At 35.9% G+C, this 24,733-nt stretch overlaps 1 protein-coding gene across 2 annotated transcripts in view; it reads left to right on the top strand.

The window, feature by feature from the left end:
• The window catches only part of LOC150108491 (protein FAM107B-like), a 202,836-nt gene extending 178,383 nt beyond the window's left edge, over positions 1-24,453 (top strand). For both annotated transcript variants that reach the window (XM_090415904.1, XM_090415902.1), the window contains 2 exons: positions 5,131-5,284; positions 22,591-24,453. In XM_090415904.1, the coding sequence (XP_090272030.1) occupies positions 5,131-5,284; positions 22,591-22,704 (268 nt within the window). In that variant the 3' untranslated portion in view covers positions 22,705-24,453. The remainder of the gene's footprint in view (positions 1-5,130; positions 5,285-22,590) is intronic.
• Positions 24,454-24,733: the final 280 nt, after the last annotated feature.

Genomic DNA, 24,733 nt, shown 5'->3' with positions numbered 1-24,733 from the left:
TCACCCCTCTTCACCACACTCTTACATAACTTCCAGGAATGGCCTATGGTTTTCTCCTTTCGCCTTCTATTTTTTTTATAATTTTACAATTTTCATTTTTATCTGGATTAATCCGATAAAAATCCTCTTACTAACTAAATTGTCTATCATATCACCTATTTTCCTCTTATCCACTAAACTCTGCAATCCACATTTCTTCACCTTCTCTCCATAGCATTCCAAAGTCCTGATATTGTCTTATTCATCTCTGGACCCTCTCCAATGTTTCCACATACACTGTTCCAAGTATGTTCTGATTAGTGCTTTATACTGTGGCACAACCACTTCCTTATCCCTCTGATATGATCAGATCTAATACTTTCTCTCCTCTTGTGCTCTCCATTGCATCTTGCCTAAGATATATGTTCCTTAAAAACTCATTCATTTTTCTTATTTTCATATGCTATCTCTTCATTCCACTATATTATCATAATTAAAATCATTTTAATGATCACTCTTCTCACGTTCACTAAGCAGTCTTGCTTATACGTTTGTTGCCGTCCTCCATAATTCTGGTCTATAGCAATATCCATCTGAATATCTCATTGTCTACCTCAACTTTTGGTAAAGCACTAATCAGAACATACTTGGAATATTGTGTTCAAATCTGGTTGCCTGGTTTTCACTGTAATGTGGAAACATTGGAGAGGGTCCAGAGATGAATAGACAATATCAGGACTTTGGAATGCTATGGAGAGAAGTTGAAGAAATGTGGATTGCAGAGTTTAGTGGATAAGAGGAAAATAGGTGATATGATAGACATTTTAGTTAGTAAGAGGTAGACAATGAGATATTCAGATGGATATTGCTATAGGCAATATTTTCCTCTTGCATCTCTATATTATGTAGGCATAATATCAACAGCACTCCCCATCCCATTCCCTTCCTGTCCTCATGAAAAACATACGTTCAATTTCCTTAATGATGATATCACACCATGTTATCTGTTTTTCCTGCTGGTTCAAAAAAAATTCCTTATTGAGGTTTCTTTTAACTCAGATTCCAACTATATTCCCTCTCATATTCTGGCTTCTCTTTTTTCATTTATTTGCCCCCCCCTTCCTCTCCATTTTTTATTATTAATATTACTTAACGCCTCCAGGGAGTCCAAGGACTCATTGTGGGAGAGCACTGTACTCCTCTACTTCATTAAATTCATCTCATCCTCTCTGCTACTATGCAATTCTCCAACTACGACACTACTACCATCAACGCCATCTATCGCCCATCATCACCAACAACAGTATTTTTTGTGTGTAAATTGCGTGTGTTCTGAAGGCTGATTTGTCTGTGTACAGGATGAAAAACCAGAGTTTCTGGTAGAAAAAAACCCTACTACCAATGTATGAGATTGGCTAACTCACCTTCAACTGAAAAAGTCCATATAAGGATTTCTCCTCGTCACAACGAGAATCAAACCCAGGTCTTTTCCATTCGAAGGGCGCAATGTTCCACTGTTCTTCCAATTGTGCTACGGAGGCTCTAACTTTGCACTTTATACTTGCTCCTCATCTAGCTGTTTACCTTCTTATATAGTACTTCTGCAACAACATTTTTCTCAGTTTCTAATTTCACCATTCATCCAGTTCACCTGTACTTCATTTATCCAGAGTAAATTCCCAAGCAATATCGATTTGTGTAACTCATTGTCTAATACTTCTTTGGATTATGTACTGAATTTATCATAATTCCTTGCTAGCTAATTCATATGTTCTTTCAATCCTTCCACATGCCTGATTACTCCCCAGGTGAGAACTGCATGCTTATTCAGTGATTGAGCTGAAATGCCCATTGCACTTAGGGTTAAATCCTCTAATTTCCATCTTAATAATCTCTGTAACTCTCTTCTTTTTCCTAGCATTATGTCTTGCTTGGTGCAGGACCTGCTGATTAATTAGTTGGGTCTACTTCTCTCATGGTTGACCCACTCCATCTTGGAAAGGTGTATGCATAGTTGTATGAAGGTAAAGACGATCGCAAACATCTGTACCTGCAGTGGGATTCGAACCTGCTTTCTTTCGGGTGGAGAGTGGATATGCTAACCACTCGGCCAACCAGGCCAGCCTTAATAACCTCTAACATTCAAAGATAATTCTCCTTCAGAATTCTAAATTTCCTTTCTTTACTCTCACTGCGAGATTTTTGCAATTCCAGATCAGGATATTTACAGTACTCAAAATCATGCACTTTAATTGCCGGCCTAGTTGGCAGAGTGGCTAGCATATCGGCTCTCCAGCCAAAAGGCTGCAGGTTTGAATCCTGCCATAGGCATGGATTTTTGTGATTGTCTGTGGAAATACTAGTGGTGGTGGTAGATGGCATTGGTGTAGTTGATGAAGAGTTGTAGAGAAGGGGCTCTCCCCCCCCCCCTTGATGAGTCTTTGGACTCCCTGGAGGTGTTGCGCAATAATAATAAAACAAAGTCCTGGACCATTATGAAATAAAATTCACAATGTAATTTTATCAAAAGCAAATGATACAAGACTGATTTCTCCATGAATATTGTTAATTACATGAATGATTAAAGTAAATTTAATAGAGAAATATTGACATTAAAACACCATGCAATTAGATGCTTTATTACCAGAGCACTGCATTTTTAGTTGACTTTGGATAATTTTGACCAAGCATAGTTTTGATCCTTTATTTTCATTCTTAGCTTTGTCATCAACTCTGTCACTGCCAGTTAAGTAATGTAATTCTATGAACTTTCACAGCATGCCAAATTTTCTGCTTGCTACTTGCAGAATGTAGTTGCCTTGAAGTACTAAAATTGACTATGTTGAGATTCATGTGGTGAGTTGAGTTAGTTTTAAGTGAAAGCTTCAAGTGTTAATTTTTTTCTTAATTCCCGTGAATATTCATTTAGTAATTACTAAAAGCCTGGTTGGTCGAGCGTATCTACTCTCCAGCCAAAAGGCTGCTGGTTTGAATCCTGTTGTAGGCATGGATGATTGTGATTGTCTGTGAAAATCCTAGTGGTGATGGTGAGTGGTAGATGCCATTGGTGTAGTTTCGGTTCGTTGCCGTTGAGTGGTAGAGACTGAGTTGTAGAGTAGGTGCCCTCCCTCGATGAGTCTTTGGACTCTAATAAATTTAGTTTAATTCTTTATCCAAGTGTAAGCAAACAAAGTTTGCACCTGAAAATATCTTCAGGACTGAGGTAAGGCGGCACATCCCTTGGCAACTTGTAGCACAGGTGGACCAAGCTCCCATCACTCCTTGTCTCCGTATCTCCCATAATGCAAAGCACATCTCCTTTTGGACATGTATACTGCCATGCATTAAGGGAAGGGCCACTATCCAGACCGGTTTCGATCTTTATTGAGGTCTCGTCAGTGGGAGTCAGACGACCCAGAGTGGTGATACTAAGGCAAAAGCAACGGAGAGTTCATATTTATCTATACGAGTTGCCAACCGGTGTACCACCTTATTAAATTTGCAACTCGTGGCAAAGGTGGACTTGGTTCACCTTTGCTACCAGTTGCCAAGGGATGTACCACCTTACCTCAGTCCTGAAGATATTTTCAGGGGCAAACTTTGTTTGCTTACACTTGGATAAAGGATTAAACTAAATTTATTATAGTCTAACCAAGTGCAAAATAAATTTCCAACATATTCCACCTTATTAAATTACTCTAAATCCAGAGTAATTTAATAAGGTGGTACATCGGTTGGCAACTCATCACCACTCTGGGTCTGCCTCCCACTGACGAGACCGCAATAAAGATCGAAACTGGTCTGGGTAGTGGCCCTTCCCTTAATAATTTTGTAATTGGCAGTATACATGTCTGCAAGAGATGTGCTTTGCATTATGGGAGATACTGAGACAAGGAGTGATGAGAGCTTGGTCCACCTTTGCTACGAGTTGCCAAGAGATGTACCACCTTACCTCAGTCCTGAAGATATTTTCAGGTACAAACTTTGTTTGCTTACACTTGGATAAAGGATTAAACTAAATTTATTATGGTCTAACCAAGTGCAAAATAAACTTCCAAAAGTCTTTGGACTCCCTGGAGGTGTCATGTAATAATAAAGAAAGAGCCAGAAGGCTTCATTTCAGTGATGTAAAATTATAAGGCAAAGTGGATATTAAATCCAACATTATTTCAAAGCCGAATGTTTTGTAGAAACTATGAAAGTTTTGTAAGTTGACCTGAGAGCTTAAGAGAATACAATCCTTGGCATCCCTGAGTTGCCTTGGTATGGACTACTTAAAAGACTTGAGCACTGCTCAAGCATCCATATATATTCACCTTTTATTAGCTCATTTGATAAAGGTTTCACTGGCCATGACACCTGTTTCAAACTGATTGGTTCTCTTCGGAGACCAGGCAGAAACCTTAAGAGAACAAAAACTCTCATTCAGTACTAAGGAAATAGAAATGTCAGAGAAATGTATTTTTTTGTAATTGTAGAGAACCAACCAGTTTGAAACAGCTCTCAGGTCAGTGAAATCTTTTATCAAATGGACTAATAAAAGATGAATATGTGGATGCTTGAGCAGCACCCATGTCTTTTAAGTAGTTCATACTAAGGTAACTCTGGGATGCCGAAGATTGTATTCTGGTAAGCTCTACAGTCAGCTGAAGAGACTTTCTTAGTTTCTACAAACATTCTGCTTTGAAATAATGTTAGATTTTAATATCTTTGCCTATCTAATTTTACATTGTCGAAATGAAGCCTTTTGGCTCTTTCTTTAGTAATTACTTTTGTGCACCGACTGAGAGTTCACTTAGAAAAAATACATTTCTCAACATTTCAATTTCCTTAGTACTGAATGAGGGTTTTTGCTCTTGAGGTTTCTACCTGGTCTTGGAATGTTGGATTTAATATCCACTTTGCCTATGTAATTTATTTAGTAAATTAAAGTTTATCAGAAACAGTGAATATATTTGAAACCAAGTATATTAAGTGAAATATGGAAACTTTGTTTGGCAAGTGTGTGTGGAGATGGGGGAGGGGGAACTTGTATTTAATTCTAGTTTGCTTGAATTTGATTAAGGTAAAAGTGGAGAGGAACATTTACTTTATTCATACTCATCTCATCTTACACTCTGGTATTATTTTTTTCCTTTTTTTTTTTTTCAGAGGCAAGAATGTCCTGGGTCAGAAGACAGAACTTAAAAAAGTAATGGACAAATTTAAAGAGGACCAAAGAAAGAAAGAATTAGAAGAGGAGAGACTGAATAAACGGAGTGCTTTAGAAAAGAAATTAGAGGAGCAAGCTAACAAGCTCAAACAGGTTGGCAGAATTATTGTTCTGTTAGTTACAAGAACAGCTGCTCAATAAAACAGTATTTTATTATCATTTAAGCATTACATTACTATGAAAATTAGGACTTGTTGTATCAGTGCACCCACTGCCTATCACACTTTTTCTTAAATCCTTTCATTAACACTGCCTTTCCACTTACCAAGCAATCCATTCTGTTCATTTACCACTCAAAAAAAAGTCATATTTTTTGCTAACTATATTCTTAATTTCTAATGGCAATTCTTCTCTGTATTAAAATGTTTCTTCCATTCTGTTGTATAAAATTCTTACTCCACAAATCCTTAGTCTATTCTCATAGCAAATGTTTCAGGTTAATATGAGAACATGAAGCCATTACCTACCAGCGAATTTCTCTTATCACTTATGTGATTAGTCAAACCATTGACTCTTGTTAAACATGTCACTTAAATTTATTAACAAGCTTTTATGGAGTCATTACTTATCATAGGAGATCTCACTCAAACAATAACATGTTATTGGATATTACCTCTATAGACTCATCATGGGAGGGTCATGCATTTGCAAAGCACAGTTGATAATCTCTCTCTCTCTGCTTGATTTTAATCAGTCACTCCTGCTGCAACCCTCCACTTATTCACTACACAGCATGAACAATGTAGGCTTCCACACTCTTGCTGACCACTCTTACTTGGCTTTCAGGAATGCGAGTCTTTGTTCTTGGCTATCAAACTTTAAGCCTATATTCTCTCATCCCCACATCCCAATTTGTATTCTGCTTATGTAATAGTTTGGAGAAAGTTGAGTGACCTGTAACCAATGTCTCTTTATACCTTGTGAAAGCCATGTGACCATATTTAACACCAGTCCAGACTAATGGAGGTGTTATAAAGATGAATGATTCTTTGTCTTTAATGTTAATACTAATATAATCATAATAAACTATAAATTAAAGATGCCAAGAAATTATATTCTTGGTTTAATCCTTTATCCAAGTGTAAGCAAACAAAGTTTGCACCTGAAGTAATTTCAGAACTGGGCAACTCGTATATAGAAGCTAATGACTTCACATCACTTGCCTTAGTATCCCATAATGCAAAGCACATATCCTTACAGATATGTATAATGTTATGTATTATGGGAAGGGTCACTACCCAGAACTGATAGTTCCACTTGCCTGCCCATTCATGCAATCTATTCAAGTCTTCTTGTAAGGCCATAACATCTGCTTGACTCTGTCCCCAGTCTTGCATTATCTGCAAACAGCTGCATATCACTAGTTAAACCCATCCCACAATATCATTAACATACAAATTGAACAAAAATGGCCAAAACTGACCTCTGCAGCACACCACTAGTGACCTTTCTCTTTCAGGATACCACAACCACATTAACAATTTTCTGATACCTATCCAACAGTCAGTCACTGATCCAACTCAAAAAACAAAAAGTGTCCCATGTGAGAATTATCTGTCTCACTGGTCTGTTATCTTTCTCATCTTTCATAATTTGTACACAAACTTTTCACATATCAGTTTGTGCAATTCTCTTAGGATGATATTTTTGTACTTCATATGTAAGTCTCTTATCCAGCTTTGCTGCCATATGCTACTCTTCTTTTCAGTCAGTGTTCCCATAATTAAAATCCTCCATTGGGGTCACCCTCTTTACTTGCCCAACCAATTTATCTAAACATTTTGCAATCATTGCCCTCTATGTTCCACCCTGTTCTATTTATCTCAACCTCACCAAATCTCAAAGCTCATCACTGTATTGCCATCTTTCACTTCTACCCTGAGTGGTCATAATTGCTTTATCCTTAACAGTAATGATACTTTCTATCCTCATGGAAGCTCCTATCTCTCCATTTCTGTTCCTGCCTTTATAATAGTTAACCAAGTTTTGCATATGCCTATTCTCTGGAATGCAAGGACTTGGTTAATACTACAAATTTATCATTATTTGTGATACTCCTTGCATTAACAAGCAAACATAATATTCCATGTGAAGATCCATAAATCATGCTTGTCATTACTCCCTTATACTTCATCTCATAACTTCATCCTACCCTTTTCAGTGATGAGAAGGGGAGGATGTTGAAGTTGTGACCTAGATTTTGACATTTGGTATCATTTATTAACTTCTGGTATCTAAATCAATTCATGTAATCTATGGGATGTTTAAATTTCTTTAATGTTAGTACTTCGAGAGATTCCTAATATTCATTTTTCACCCTCTTCTCTTAATGTGATAGGACAGCAAGCCTATCACAGCCAAGTATGCTTAATTCATATTTGAGCACCTCAACTATTAACACTAACAGTATTGAATGTGTTGAATCTTGACTGCATAATTATAGAAGTACATGATTCTGCTTTGAGAAAGCTAATCTGTTATTCACGATAGTAAAACTAATAAAAGAATGAAACTCACCTAGATAGGTCTTCTAGTTTGTTGTAGAATATGCAAGCATCTAAATATTAGTTTTATTCAAGTCATCCCAGTTTTTTTTTTTCAGTTGAACTATTTACAGTCACAAAAGGGCAAAATGTGCCAAATATATATAGTAATAATTTCTCTGGTTTGGATGGCATTTAATAAAATTTGATTTATATTTGCAAGATTTCAGTGTGCTTCAGTTTTCATTGCAATCAAATTATTTTTATTGGCAAAATACAACTTGGCTGGTATTTAAGATATTAAAGTTTGTCAAGTTAGTTCAATTTTAGTTTTGATCAGGCTATTTTAGCAGAAAATTTTGACACAACAAAATCACATGTAGTGCTTACATAGTGCACTTATGAATCCAACTCAAATGAGTTGGTTTCATAAATGAACTATGTAATAAATCCTAAATGTGCTGTGGTTTCATAAATGCACTATCTTTTGACACGCACACCATATTTTTTTTTACAAAAGCACCAATAGATTTGTTTGAATAATGTAAATTTATCACAGTCATCAAGATATAGTTCCTTTTGAAAACTATGAAAAGATCTGAAATTGGAAATTCATCTGTTTCAAACTGTATTTTATACTGGTGTATTACAAGTACTTCAGGCCTACTTCTTAAAGGCCTGAAGTGGCTTGAAAAAGTTGCATATATTTTCCAATTATCAAATTGGTCCTTCGTTTACCCATGATACTTACTATGTGCTATAGGCTAAAGACTATCATGGAGTAGAAGCTCTATAACTCATACAATATCAGTAATGCCCTTGACCTGGACTTAAATTTCATCTAGGACATGAACTGTTATGTTTGTTATTTTTTACTGAAAGTGAATTATCTGGTCTCGTGCAAAAAGTTGTTAGTTTTTCATCTTGCAAATCAGCTAGACTGGCCTCAAAATTTTAGTTGCTTCAGATGTAATTCAACTCTACTCAACGCAAAGCTTGTTTTGAGTAGGATTTTCATTTAAAAAAAAGCTGGCTGTAACGTGTTTAGTCACATGGATCTACCGTAATCCAATAATTTTTGTTATTAAACCAGTACTAGCCTCAAGAATTATTAGAAGAAAAAAAAAATTTTTCATTCCATTGTTTTCCTATGTTTATTGGCAAAAGTATATTGGAAATAATTCCTCTCTGCCTTTGACATTAATACATTTAGTATTTGTCTTGTCATTTCATATGGACTGTTTTAATAGCAAAATTAGGCACACAAAATGCCCATAGTATTGGAGATAGTTTTTGGTATTGAGACCACATGATTATTAAACAATAAAAAATAAAAGGATAAAAACCCTGCAAGTTTCATTCATTGTAAGACCTACATCATCAGGGGGTAATGATGTATAAAAGTTTAACACAACAACCAAAGATTATTGATAATTAAATCAATTAGATGTTTTTTTGACTTCAACTGTTCATTAATTGAGAACCCAAATACAAAATGATACATTTGTTACCATACGCTTGTTGGAACAATGCTAGTTGCCACATTCTGTGGCTCGTGTGTGTGTTATGTCTGAGGCAGTTAAATTTTTGATAAAGGCAGACCAGACTTGATGTAAAAATCAAGCCTTGATTTTTATTGCACTGTGTAGGGATTCTAAGCATTTTTGCAGCTTCTTTAAATTTTCTTGTGAAACAGTTCTTATCATCATATGACATGTTTGTCTGTTGCCAGAGTATTTGATGGCCAGTAGTAGCTGTGTGGAATGCTAAACCTGATTTGTGTTTCCTTCTTTTTTCAACATCTTTTATATGTTCAGCCATGCAGATCTCTCCTGACCTTCCCGTCTGGCAGATGCCACAAGAACAGTGAATCTGATAGATGCGGTGGTTTTGGTGGATGTAGTAATCTTGATATAAAACAACAATAAAAAAAACAACTAAAACCTTGATGTGTAAATATGCAGTTCTAAGGGAAGCTTGAAATAATTCATATTTGAAAATTATTTCAGACCTCAATGGAGTCATACCTCATCATGGTAGGTCCAGTTTGGACAATAGTCTATTGTACTACTCCTTAAACTCATCTGCTATTTTTCACTCTTGCCACCTTCTCAGGCAATGCATTCCAAGCTCTTACTACTTCCTTTTGCAACTTCCACAAATTATTATTCAGGCCTCCATGGAGTCAAAAGACTCGTCGTTGGAGGTCCTTCTTAAGAAACACAAAGTCTATCAAGACTCATTGAGGGGAGGTCCCCCCTAAGAAACGCAAAGTCTATCATACCACTCCTTAAACTCATTGACCGTTCTTGTTCTCACCACTCTATCAGGCAATGCATTCCATGGTTCAACCACCCTCCATGCAAAGAAACCACTCCTCACCCTCTTGCTCACAGTTTCCTTTCGTAACTTCCAGGGATGGCCTCTTGTCATTACGCCTTCCCGCTGTTCAACCAAGTGAAAGAACGCCTCAGTGTCAACCCTGTAACCACCTCTCAACAGTTTAAAAGTCTCAATCATATCACCTCTCCTTCTTCTATCCACCAAACTTTGCAGTCCACATTCCCTCAGCCAATCCCCATAACTATCATTCTACAATCCTGAAACATCTTTATCTGCCTTTGTACCCTTTCCGCAGTTAATTTATCCCCTTCAAATCCTGGAAACTAAATCTGAGAGCAATAGTCCAAGTGTGGTCTGATCAGGGTCTTATACAACGGAATGATAACTGTTTTATCTCTGCAAGTCAGTGTCCTTCTCATTATTGCAGCAATCCTCTGTGTTACCTTCACCACCTTTGCAATATGTCCTCTAAATTTCAGGTTTCTATCAATCATTAACCCCCAGATCTCTTGTCTCCCCTACTTCCTCCAGTATAACTCCTCCCATAGAGTATGCAGTGTCCCATCGATATTTCCCAAACCTCAAGACCTTACATTTTGCTGCATTAAACAGATACCCCCCATTCATTTTCCCATCTGTCTAGCTTATTCAAATCTTCTTGCAGGGCTGTTGCATCTCCACTATTACTAATAATCTTTCCCAGCTTTGCATCATCCGTAAGATGACCCCTTGTCTTTCTGCCTTCACCTCTTTCTACCATATAAAAATCTCTCCAGTGTCAATTTCAAATGCCATTCAGCATCTGTCTCAATCCTATCTAATGACAATCATATCTATTTTCTAGTGACACAGTAATGCAGATGTCATTTCATCAGTGCTTTATACTATGGAACCATCACCCTTTTATCTCTGCTGGTCAAAATCCTCCATATTGCAGTAGTTCTCTGGATTGTTTTTGCAGTGTCCTATTGAACTTCAAATTTCCAACTCTTGCAACTCTAAGTTTCTTACCCTAACAAACTCACTTGCCAAAAAACAAGGCTCTCCAAATGTCTGCATCCCTCTGTTCAAATACATTCCATCTTACACACAGCTCTTTTCTATTCCCAAATGCACTTCAAGCATCCACATTCCAGGTCACTCTTCATACACGTTTGCTATCATCAGGTACTCTGGCAACTCTTCATTATCACTGTTCTTCTCCTCTACTCTGCATTTTTATACTGAAACAATACGCTATTTTTGCTTTCACACTTTTTTGCTACACAGCCCCTATCATCAATCTTAAATCCCTTGTTAAAAAATTCATACCATCTCAGGTCACTTATACCAACCATCACTCATCTCTAATAGAGTTAATAAGACAGGCTGGTTAGTGAAGTAAACTAAGCAAATTATAAACTGAAGTTTTTAAAGAGGTGAATTAAAATAATTCAATTTATAGTTTAGTTTGATTCTCCTATTACCTCTCTTAATTTGATTTTTGGCTTTAGAAATTTCCATATCACATTATAGATAATAATTTAAGCTTATAATTACTTTAAAATGTTTAAGTATTTTAATGAAGCGTTGAAAAATTATCCCATATGTCCAAGGAATTGGCTAATAAACCTTGTCAGAAATGGGGAGGAAAAAGTGGGTAATTCTGTTTTACCATTACTGGTTTTATTGTTGCTAATTATCAGCTTTCCCCTGTAAATAAAAGCTAAATACTCTTTAGTATTTTATTTATATAAAAAATAAAAGCTATCTATTCTTCCTTGACAAAATTGAATCATATATAAAAAGATTCTGAGAGATATAAACTTTGTTTACTAAACTTGATGTTTTACATAGTATGTTGTGGCTGTCATGTGATTGTCTGTTCTCTAGCTAGTTTACTTGTTTGTAGAATGAAATGGTTTCTGGGAGGTAAATCCCTGCTGCATCCACATAAAACTGACTTCCAATCCTTACTTATAATGGTGAGTTGTTTTTTTATCCTTTGGACAGAAAGAGTTATCCTTTGTGCCTAAGGGGGTGCTGATGCTATTGACTGAGTCATGGAGACTTGGTTTCTTTTATTACCATGATTCTGAACAGACCTGCATGTCTGATCATGGGAGGTTCCACTACGCCAATAACATGTATTATACCTTAAACATTCTTACTCTACATTCATCACAATCCACTCTGCATTTAAAAAAAAAAAAAAAAAAAAAAAAAAAAAAAATCTGCTTCTCATTCCCTTGTGCATTTGGAAGTAGAAGGGTTTTTTATCCTACAAATCAGGCTGACTTGCCAGAAAAATGTACACATAATTGATAGACATAATACAGTAGCTTTTATAATCTTTGTTGCTTCAGCTGTAATTCAAAATAATTCTATCTCCTGCTTTACTCCCTTGCTCACCATGATTTTATAATGAAACTTCCATAACTTCTCTCCATCCACTCTGAATAATCCGTTGTGTTTACTGGCCTGGTTGGTAGATCATTTAGTTTCCTCTTCAACCAACAGACTTGGTTGGTTGAAGAGGAAATAAGTGCACAATTACCCATGTCAGGTTTGAATCCTGACATGGGTAATTGTGCACTTATGTGAGATACAAATTTCATAGCTTGGTGTGAGACCACTGTCCTGCTTATCAGAGGCCTGAAGTGAAATGAAAAAATAAGTTTGGTTCCTAGACTATGGTTTTCAGATTAAAAAAAAAAAAAAAAACTAAATATACGAAGAGCCGAAGGCTTCAATTCGGCGACATAAAATTATTTAAATTAAAGGATATTACATCCCATATTGTTTCATAGCTGAATAAGAAACAACTCAGTTTCATGCTGAATATAGAAACTATATAAAGTTCGGCGAGTCCAAGCATACCTGGATAGTGCAACACCAGGGCAACTTATAGTAAGGGTGAAGCAAGCTTCCTTCACTGTTCTTGATATTTACCCATAATGCGAAACCCAGCTCCTAGGAGCTGTATTACTGTTCTATGTTATGAGAGAAGATCACTACCCAGACTAGTTTCGACCTTTATTGAGGTCTCATCAGTGAGTAGGTAGACCTGGATAATACCAAGTTTGTAGCAAATAGAACTTACATACCCTACTATAAGAATTGCCAAGAAGGTGTTCTAATAAATTACTTATATGAAGAGCCAAAGGCTCCAATTCGGCGACGTAATATAGTTTTATTACGTAATATAATTTATATAGTTTCTATATTCGGCATGAAACTCTTTGAGTTTCTTATTCGGCTATGAAACAATATGGGATGTAATATCCCTTAATTTAAATTTTAAAAAAAAATTTTTAAATGAAAATAGGAGTAAAATCCTTAACCTATATATGTTGCTAATCTACTACAGGCGTGACCTTTTATTCATGGGTGCTGCATAAAATCTGAGATTTTTCATCAAATTCCTGATTTTATATATATATATATTATCCTCAAGGGGTGTACAGGATATGATAGTACTACATGAAAAATTACATCATTACTAACTTCCGGTCTACAGTTTTCCTCCAAATCAGTCTGTTACCTGTCAAGACTCCAATGTTATCAGATCTTATATTTCTTATATGTCTTCTAGGGCACTTTTTACTGTATCAATCCACCTATATCTTGGCCTTCCTCTGAATCTTTTTCCTGCCAATCTGGCAGAAAACACTTATTTTGCTAATATTTCCTCTTCCATTCTGTTTAAGTGACCATACCACCCGAGATTAGCTCTGCTAATGCATTCCTGGATACTGACAATGTCAAGTTCTTTTCTAATATTCTCGTTTTTAATATGATATTGCCATTGTGCCATCTGTTCATGCCCTTAATCTTTCTCAGGACTCTCATATCTGCAGTCTCTAGTCAGGTGTTTTACTTCTGACCCATCTCTCCGATCCATAAGTTAAAATTGGCTTGAATACTGTCTTGTATACAGCTAATTTAGTGTTGGCTAATTTCTCTCTTATTCCAATATGAATTTATTCAATTGACTTTCTGCCATACCAGCTTTGTTGATTCTGTTGTCTATTTCCATATTTAATTTACCATCTTCACTAAAAATCGTGCCTAAATAGCTGAAATGTTTTACTTGTTCTATAGGTTCTCTATTCACAATGCAGTTGATATTTCAATGTTTCTGCCTATTTTCATTGTATTTATCTTTTTAATGCTGACCTTCATACCATATCTATTACAACAGTTATTCAATTTAGTCAGAGAATCTTGCAGACTTGTAGCGGATTTATTTAGAACTATAACATCATCTGCATAAAGCAAAGAGCTGACATTAACATCTCCAATTTTGATATCAGATTTAATACCACTTTCCTTCATAATGTGATCCATATAGATAATAAATAACAGAGGGGATAATGTATATCCTTGTCTGACACCAAATTTAACATTAAACTAACATTAATTAAATTTAATATTTAACATAAAACATTAATCAAATAAAGACTAAGTAGTATTGCTTGATATAAAACCCATCGACACCATATAACTGTAGCATTTCGAATAGCTTCTCTCTTCGCACCTTGCCATATGCCTTTTCCAGATCTACAAACCTTAAATATAGATCTTTGTTATATTCCCATGATTTTTCAACTATCTGTCATAAAGTGAAAATCTGATCCTGACAGCCTCTATTTGGCCTGAATCCAGCTTGTTCTTCACCAAGCTTCCCTTCCACAATCCTTCTCGACCGTTTTTAAAGTATACTTGCACATATCTTACCACAAACACTCAGTAGAGAAATACCTCTGTAATTCTCACATTGTTTTATTTCCCTTTTTATATGGGTACTATGAGAGCTCTACTGCAATCATCTGGAATTCGTCCCTCTGTCCAGGCCTTCTGAACTATGCAGTGCAGCCACTGTAAAACTTTTATACCTCCATATGTATCTGTGGGATTGGATGGTATACCAGCTCGGGTCTTACGTGAAGCGACCAAAGAATTGTCAGTGCCCTTGACCATTTTGTTTAATTTGAGTCTCTGGTCTGGGTTAGTCCCGAGGGGGTGGAAAGTAGGGAAAATAGTACCACTGCATAAAAAAGGTTCCACTGCTGTTGCAAATTACCGACCGATTAGCATATCAGGAGTCGTTGTCAAGGTTTTTGAAGAAAGTAGTCCAGAAAAAATACAGGAATGGATAGATGATAATGGGATAATGTATGGGGGACAGCATGGTTTTGTGAAGGGTAGATCGTGCCTCAGTATCTTGCTCACTGTTTTATAACAGTGACGGCTGAACTGGATAAGGGTAATGGGTTTGCAGTGATACTGCTGGACCTTGCTAAAGCCTTTGACAGGATACCATGTGGAATTCTAATCAGTCAACTGCAGCATATGTGGATGGATATAAGGTTGGTGAGATGGTGAGTTTCTTTAGGAGCAGAGTCCAAAAGATGATCTGTGACTAGTGGTGTGCCGCAGGGTTCTGTTCTTGGTCCGCTACTATTTAATTTGTTCATTAACGATATCGGAAAGGATCTGAGAGGAACTATTCATTTGTTTGCTGATGATGCAAAGTTGGGTAGAGCAATAGTTAAATTATGATGTCAAAATTTTTCCAAATGATTTGGATAGATTGGAGGACTGGGCTATGGAGAATGGATGTCAATTTAATGTGGCAAAGTGTAGTGTTATGCATTTTGGGGTGAAAAGATTAGCAGCAGTATACCACATTGGTGGAACTGTACTCCAGGAGATTGACGAGGCCAGGGATTTGGGACTGTTGGTGGATAGGGAGTTGAAGTTTAGGGGGCACATTGCAAAAGTGGCTAAATAAGCTCATCAAATCACTTGGTTACTGAAGAATACCTTGATGAGCAGAGACAAGCAAGTTATTGTTCCTCTGTATCAAGCCTTGATAAGACCCCATCTTGACTACTGTGCCCAGATCTGGGCACTAGGGTTTTTCTTGATGGGGCGGAGGTGGAGAGGATCCAGAGGCGAGTGACCAAGATAACAGGTCTATGGAATGAACCTTATGAGAACAGGTTGAAGATTTGTGGGTTGCAGAAACTGGTTGATAGGTGGGTGATATGATTGAGACATTCAGTTTACTGAAGGATTTCTATAAGATTAATTCAGAGGATATTTTTCAGAACAGGTCTGAGGACTAGGGTTTATCCACGGAAACTTGGCAAGAGTGTGGTTAGTATAGGTTGTTAGAACTAGGGTTTTTACTTGGTGAATGAGTGGAATAAGTTGCCAGAGTCTGTTGTGGGTGCCATGACTGTAAATGAGTTCAAGGCAAAGTGTGATAGATACTGTGTAGAAGCTGAATAGTTGTTCTTGACATGATGTTTAGGGCCTCCCTCGATGAGTCTAACGACTCCATGGAGTTGCCAGTAATAATAGTACTTGAGTATTTCTGGTTGAATATCATCTACTCTTGCTGCCTTTCCACATTTCAGGCTTTTGATGGCTTTTTCTACTTCAAGTAATGATATGTATTCCTGACTGAATGCCTCTGAAAAAAACACTGAATGGTCAGTGTTTTTTACCACTGTGCTGTCATCGTTGCCTGTTGCATTTAGCAATTTTTCGAAGTAATTACTCCATACTTCCAGGATATCTTTTTTCTCCTTTTCATGTCCCCTTTATCATCTCTAATTCCTTTTACAACACTCTTTCTTCCATTTCTGAGCTTCAACAACCTACTACAGAATATCCTGCCACCTTCTTGATATTTATTTTCACGAAGGTGGTAGGTTTTACACAGTGTTTAACTTTCTTACATTTGTCTCTGTATTCTCTAAGAGCACAAGCTGACTTATTTGCCAGGAACTGTTGATATGCTTTCTTCTTTTCTTTCACTGTTTCTTTAACTTCCTGTGTCCAACATGGAGTTCTGATTTTTCTATCCTTATAGACAACCTCATCACATGCCTCTCTGGCTGAATTAGTGTTTTCTTCAGTGCTTGCCACTGATTCTCCATGGTTTGGTTCCTGTTCTCAAACTCTTTCATTTTTTCTTCAATCATGTTTGTGTATTTTAGTCTACAGTTCACATCTGAGAGCTGCTCAACTTTTATTTGCTTTAAAATTTGCTTACATGCTTTGCTTTTCAATATGAAATTCAATATTATCCTGCTCAAGACTAAATAGTTATCACTTCCAATTTCAAATCCTCCATACACCCTGGTGTCCTGCACCAGGAAGAAAACATCGCTATCAACAATAACATAGTCAATGACACTTTTCTTCTCTCCATGTGAATTTGTGCACATTGTTATGTTGGAACATGGTGTTAGTAATAACCAGTCCATGTCCTGAGCAGAAATCCAACAGGTGTTTGCCATTATTATTAGCTTTGCTCTTTTCTCCAAATTTTCAGCAGCTCCCAAATAGCAGAGTAGGAAATGACAATCATTTCCTACTCTGCTATTTAGATCCCCAACAAGGACCAACTTTTCCTTTTTCATTGTGTCAGTTGCTTTCTCTAAAGCCTCTAGGACCAACATCAGTTGCCTTCTTCAGCCTCATTTGCTCGTTGTTAGTGCCTGTGTGCCCATATTATAGTTGTATGTTCCTGGAAGATGGCAATGTAACATTGCTGAAATATTAGAAGGTATTGATTCAAGTTTTTTAATTAATATTTTAGTATACATTGTCATATCCTGAAAAATTTTAAAGTCTGATATTTAAGTTGGGAAGAAATCTCAGATTTTATGCAGTGCCCATGAATGCAAGATCATAAACTTGTATTACTACATTCAGTGTTTTAATATATAGATTTTCTCTTGCAATGTTTGTTGGTATTTTTCTCATGTTATGCACACAATGAGTTTCGCCATCTAAGAAGACAAAACTAGTTGCGTGGTTTATTTAAAAATAAAATAGTGTTTCTATTTTTATCTCTCAGCTTCTAATCATTTAATCTGTTTCAAATATATATTCTCCTGTATAGGTACATTTCTAAGATTCATTTCAGATAATACCATTTCACATTAATTGATTTTCTTTATAGCAAGGAGGAACCTGTGATGTCAATAGCAATAAGTTATATGCAGACATTACGTAGAGCAAGTTGTTGAAAGTTTTTTACCTTAGTCTAACAGATAAGCTTAGGTGTTGGTTATTCCTGACTTATTTTTCATGGTATTAACAACACCACACACTTTTATCACAGAGATGTTTTATTAACGCTTATATTTCACTGATTTTCAACTCAGCATCAACAGAGCACAACACACTTGTACACATGATAGTGAGTGAAACAATATAATTGCAAAAGACAAGATCTAAAGTCCTATTTTTGTTACCCTCTAATGGGGGGGGAAACAGCTCTGCAGGAGTTTTTCTTAGGATAACCAGTCTGCCAAATTTTTGGCAAATTAATGCCGCCATATTTGATAAGGTTGGGAAAATTCTTCAAAGCCATTGCCGACTCAAAAAGTAATCTTTCAGATCTATAACGGCTCCTAAATAGCACATTCGTTTTTCTCCATCTAATCCTGTGTGAAGGAGTGTCCAAAGCATGGTCTGCCAGTCCTGACTTGCCATAGTAATAGTAGCGAATGTATCTTTCATGTTCTTCCAGGCGGATGTTCACTGATCTTCCTGTTTGCCCATAATATGCCAAGTCACAGTCACAAGGAACTTCATACACTCCTGGGTGTGCTAAAGGGTGAAGTTTATCCTTAGGCGAGCGTATCAGAGTTGCCAGCTTGACATCATACATAGACCCTACGATGTCTCAAAAGAAAAGTCTAAAAATTACTGAAAAAAGTGACATCATGGCCCAAAGAAATCATCAGGAAAATAAAACCAATTTGTGTTAAACCACCGCGTATTTATGGATTACCAAAAATCTACCAAACTAATATCCCCCTATGCCCCATAGTTGATAGCATAGATAGTCCTACATATAAACTGGCCCGGCATTTAGCCAAGTTGCTTCCCCCTCCCCCCTGACTGGCAACTCCTCTACTTTTGTAAAAAATTCAATCCATTTCAAAACACTGGTTAAAAATCTAATCCTAGAAGATTCAGACATAATGGTTAGTTTTGATGCCACCTCCTTATTTACCAATCTACCACTTATGGACACTCTTGATTTAATCAAGTCTAAATTTCCCCTTAATATTTTTGAATTATTTCAATTTACCATGAATGCAGGTTACTTTACATGGGGAGGAAAATTCTACAAACAGATTAATGGTACTGCTATGGGTTCCACCTTCTCTCCTCCATTAGCAAATTTTTACATGGAACACTTTGAAAACAAAGTACTTACCACAGCTACATACAAGCCACAAGTGCAGTTATGCTATGTAGATGATGTGTTTGCCATCTGGTCCCATGGACAAGACACTTTGGATGCTTTTGTCACCTACCTGAACAGCCAACACCCCAAAATGCACTTCACAGTAGAAAAAGAATCAAATAAGTGTTTACCATTTCTTGACACAATAGCCACCTGCTTTTCAGATGGATCACTATCTTTTTCTATTTACAGAAAGCCTACACACACAGGAAGATACCTACATAAACAATCGCATCATCATCCAGTTCAACAGTACAGCATTTTAAAAACACTTACACACAGAGCCAGAGCCATTTGTTCTAACGATACAGCTCTGACCACAGAACTCCAATATCTGCGCCTTACGTTCTTAGCCAACGGCTACAATCCCTACAAAATAGATAAAATACTACATAGGCCCATTACTCTGCTCTTCCCTAATACACAAGAATACAACATGACCATTTCTATTCCCTATATCAGAGGTACGTTGGAAAAGATAGCCAAAGTATTGTTGAAACATGCCTTCGCACCACTTTCAAACCTCATGTCTAGCTGGCAACTCTGATCCATTCACCTAAGGATAAACTTCACCCTTTAGCACACCCAGGAGTGTATGAAGTTCCTTGTGACTTGGCATGTTATGGGCAAACAGGAAGATCAGTGAACATCCGCCTGGAAGAACATGAAAGATACATTCGCTGCTATTACTATGGCAAGTTGGGACTGGCAGACCATGCTTTGGACACTCCTTCACACAGGATTAGATGGAGAAAAACGATTGTGCTATTTAGGAGTCGTTATAGATCTGAAAGATTATTTTTTGAGTCGGCAATGGCTTTGAAGAATTCTCCCAACCTTAACAAATATGGTTGCATTAATTTGCCAAAAATTTGGGAGACGGGCTATCCTAAGAAAAACTCCTGCGTAGCTGTTTTTTTCCTCTCGTTAGAGGGTGCCAAAAATAGGACTAGATCTTTTGTCTTTTGCAATTATATTGTTTCATTCATTCACTGTTGCATTTAAGTGTTGTGCTCTGACGATGCTCAGTTGAAAATCAGCGAAACATAAGCATTAGTAAAACATCTTTGTGATAAAAGAATTTTTTTACCTTAGGTTTATTATAGATTAAGATACCAAGAAATTATATACTTTGGTTTGCTTCCTTGGGAAAAGGATTAAAACCATGTTTTGCACATGAAATATGTTCACATCTGAGCTACTTGTATATAGAGGCTAATGACTTCATATCAATTGCCTTAGTATGTATCCCATAATGCAAAGACATGTTTAATGCTATGCATATTGGGAAGGACCACTACCCAGACCAGTTTTGACCTTTATTTAGGTCTCATCAGCAGCATTATACATATCTGAAAAAGGGTGTGCACTTTGCATTATGGAATACATACTAAGGCAAGGGATAAGAAGTCATTAGCCTCTATATACAAGGTAGCTCAGACGTGAATATATTTCATGTGCAAAATATTGTTTGGCTTCCTTGCGAAAACTATTAAAACCAAGTATATAATTTCTTGGTATCTTTAATGTATTAATAGGGCAAAGAAATTTTTCTTTAACAAAATGCAGTTTCCTTTAAATTTGTTTATGCAAAATCCACTTTAAATGTATTACAACATAACCTAGCATTTTACTTTACTTGCAGAAGCAAGTAAAAAGGACGTTTGTAGCTTCGAAATCTCAAGGTCACTTAACATGCAGTCATAATACTGCATGTTGACACCAAATTTTGTACACCGCTATGTATAAAAGTTGGTGTCTGTGTTGTCTGCTCAAAAACTTGTACAGTGGTATAACTGCTTCCTTCCCTCTGTCTATATTATGTGAATCCTGCTCATGAAACTGTCAGCCTATGGCATTTTAGTATAGTGAGTAAGCTAAGGATTATAATACAGAAACTGTTCTAGAGACCAAACTAGGAACCTTATTTACTATTTCAAGCCACACTGGATAATGAAATTCATCTCCAGCCTAAAAATATTTACAAAACATTCATGCCAAGGGTAGAACTCTACTTCACAACATATTGGCTGGAGTGTATGTGCTAATCCCTTGGCCATCAGGCTGGTTAATATGATAGAAGTCTTTCTAGAAAGCAGCATGGATTTGTTAAGGGGAAAATCTTGCCTCAATAACTTTCTACTTTTTTATAGTAGAGTAATGAGTACTGGACAAGAGATGCTTGTGGTCAGTTTCTAGATTTTACAAATATATTAGAATACACGTGTTGACAAACTGCTGCTGAAATTGAGAATGGGGATGAATTGCCTGGTGTCAAGGATAACTAGCTGATAGTAGTTGGTGAGTTATGTATGGAGTGAAATGTTTTGAATGCTAAAGGTGTTCTTCAAAAATATTGTTTATATCAGATCTCCACATTCAAAGGAGAAGTGGGAGGGCAGGATTATTGTTAATAATGGAGGAGACTTGGACTTGCTTGTGGTAGAGTTAAAAAAAAAAAAAAAAAAAAAAAAAGGGCAATGGCAGCTTTGAGGGTGTTTGGTATGAGATTGCAATGAACAGCATAAGAAATATTTAAACAAATTGAATGGGCATGTAAAAAGAATCCTATTTGGAGATTTTAATTAGGGGAAGATGGGTTGGAAAGAAGGCTGTATGAAAGCAAAAGGTGAATTTTAAGTTTTTCAGTGATAACTGCCATATGCAGCATGTGATAAACAGTTGTTTTAGGATTAAGTTTTGTTAATAGCCTGACCAGATATAGTTTTGATGAGATGTGAAAACTACCATTGATTGGTGAGAAGGATCATAAAAGTATACTGACTTGGAAGGCAGCCAAGAGGGGAAGATTTCAATCAAGAAGTACCTAGTCAAATATTTAGAATTATACAGCAGTAATATGAAAATCTCTGGTCACCATAGGAAAATAAACTGTAAGTAAAAGAGGTTGATAAAGTATTAGTATTACTTCCAAGCCTTCATGGAGTCCAAAGACTTCACTGCAGGAGGTTGAACACACAGACCACAATAAGCATGAGAATTGGTTACAATTAACAGTGTACACACTGGTGTGTTGTGATCTGTAGAGATATTAAATTTCTGGAGTGTAACTCTGTAGAGGCATGGAAATAATATCAAGTTAACGTAATGCTCAGTTTAAAATATAGCCACCTTTTTGTTTATATCAGACCAATATATATGAAAGGTTGGAAAACATATAGCACATTATTAGGATATGAGGTACATGTCTTTTTAGAGATTTTTTTAAAAACTTTAATGTGCCTTATAATTTTGTTGTGTATATATGTATGTATATGTAGTTTACATAATCAATTTCTTATATTTTACAGCAAGAAGAAAGGGAAGCTGCAAAAATAGAGGAGGAAGCTAGTAAACCAGAATTTTTGCGTGTCCATGCTAAAGTATGTGCCCAACAGACAATGCCACTTGATTCGAAATCATAGCAGTTTGGGGCAGTTTTTGCACCAAATGTATATATTGCTTAGAAATCATCATTGTAAATCCTGTTAACTTCAAGAAAATGAAGAAGCAACAGTGGAATAAATGTTGGGAATAACTAAGAAAAACAAGCCACACTTTGATTAGCACTGCCTTAATTTGTAAGTCATAATTTAAGACTGTGATAGCAAATGAACATCATTGCAACTTAAATATTAGAATGACAATTGCATGAATATTTGAAAAGTCCTGACTTCTGGATCCATGTATAGTGTTTTCAAAGAAGTGATTGGGCAACATGTGCTGAATGGCATTTTACATTTTTTCTCAAATTTGTTGATATATATTATACTTATATGGCATTTAAAGTTGAGTTTGCAATATAAATTCAAGTTAATGAAACTAGCAAGAATGAAACTTCCTAGCTGTGTTCAAACTTTAGAGAACATATGTGGGCACCTTTTTTTTTTTTTGTGATAAGTTAAACATTATCGATTGTTAAAATGCCCAATTTTTAAGTTGCTTCATTACTGTCGTATCTCTGAAATCCTTGTTTCATTTATTAATTGCAAATATCAGTTAAATTTTAAAAACAAATGCCATTCAGTAAAATTTTACACTGGTCATCTCTCTCTGACAAGTTTGTCAGCATGTAATCAAACTTCAGTGCTACTTGTGACATTTTGTTGTAACAGTTGTTCTTATTAACTATTGTAAATTGGTCTTTGTACAATGATATGTAACTAAATGCGATATAGCAACCCTAGGTTTTGTGGTTGCTTTTGTTCTCAGGTTTATGAATCTATTATAGAATGAGACATGAAAATTTTATATTTTTGAATAAAATTGTCTTTATGCAGCATTTTAGTATCTGATAAAAAATATTGAATGACTTATAAGATTTAATAACTGCTGCCAGTTTGTTGGGGGAGGGGGGTAATTTACATCTTAGTAAAATTTTTTTAACTGTTGATTTGAAACATTTAGAGAAAAATGGCTTTTATCTATTCCTAAATGAATGGCACCAGTTTACAAATTCTCATGTTTATATACTCTTGTTTATAAATTTACTTTTTTTTTTCATGGATGAATTTTATGTTCAAATGTAATGATTGTGCTGCTTAGTGAAGAATGCATCAGAGAGCAGGGCAGTGTGTGTGCCTTTTGAAATATGGAAACTACATTATAAATATCTAAATATAGAAATATATATATATATAAGATAGCTTTATCTACTACAAAAAAAAAATCAAAAATTAACTTGCATTTTTGATACTACCAGAACATAGCTATTTTATAGCTTATTTTCAATAGACAATTTTTATGCCTGACTTCTTGATATGGCAAGCTCTAAGACCATTTACTCACCATAATGTGAATTAAAAATGCTGGCAAAAGAACATTAGCCAGTGAAGTTATTTCACTTTTCATTTTTTTTTTCTTTTTCTAGTGAGAACCAAGTTGCTTCTTCGTGGTTTCTAAGATGTAAAATGCTTTAAACCCATTAGTTTCCTCATCATGTAAATCATTTAGTAGTCTGTGTTCATGAATAATATTTTGCTCATGTTTGTTGTCATAATTTTAATGATTTGTGTGTACATAACTAGAGTACTATTTAATGCTTTGGTCAATATCATTAAAATAACCAGTTTCACTTCTGGATTAATTTCTGAGAGTGACTATTTGTCATTACTCTGATAATTTTATTATAGTGTAAGTTTATTTGAGAAATAAACTTTGAAAGAAATCAGCTATATTATAACATCTCTTGCTTTTATAGATAATATTCACTTAATCTTCATATTTAATTTATACACTGAACAGTTCATTATATAGCAGCTGGTTTTACACATCCTAGTATAGAAACTGAAATAATTCACATGGATATAAATAGTAAAACTGTTGCTGAATAGGATGGGAATGATAGTCATTTGGCAGCAAGATTACAGGCGATGGTTGACTAATAGGAGCCAGTGAGTTACATATGGGGGGGGGATAGCATTCCAAAAATAGGCAAGTGGGATACCACAAGGT

The sequence above is a fragment of the Typopeltis vanoorti genome, chromosome 3 (genome assembly GCF_054136105.1).
Source record: "Typopeltis vanoorti isolate ZY-2024b chromosome 3, IOZ_Tvanoo_1.0, whole genome shotgun sequence".
Classification (NCBI taxonomy): Eukaryota; Metazoa; Arthropoda; class Arachnida; order Uropygi; family Thelyphonidae; genus Typopeltis; species Typopeltis vanoorti.
Note: the sequence above shows the minus strand (reverse complement) of the source record. Positions and strands in the feature narration are given on the sequence as shown.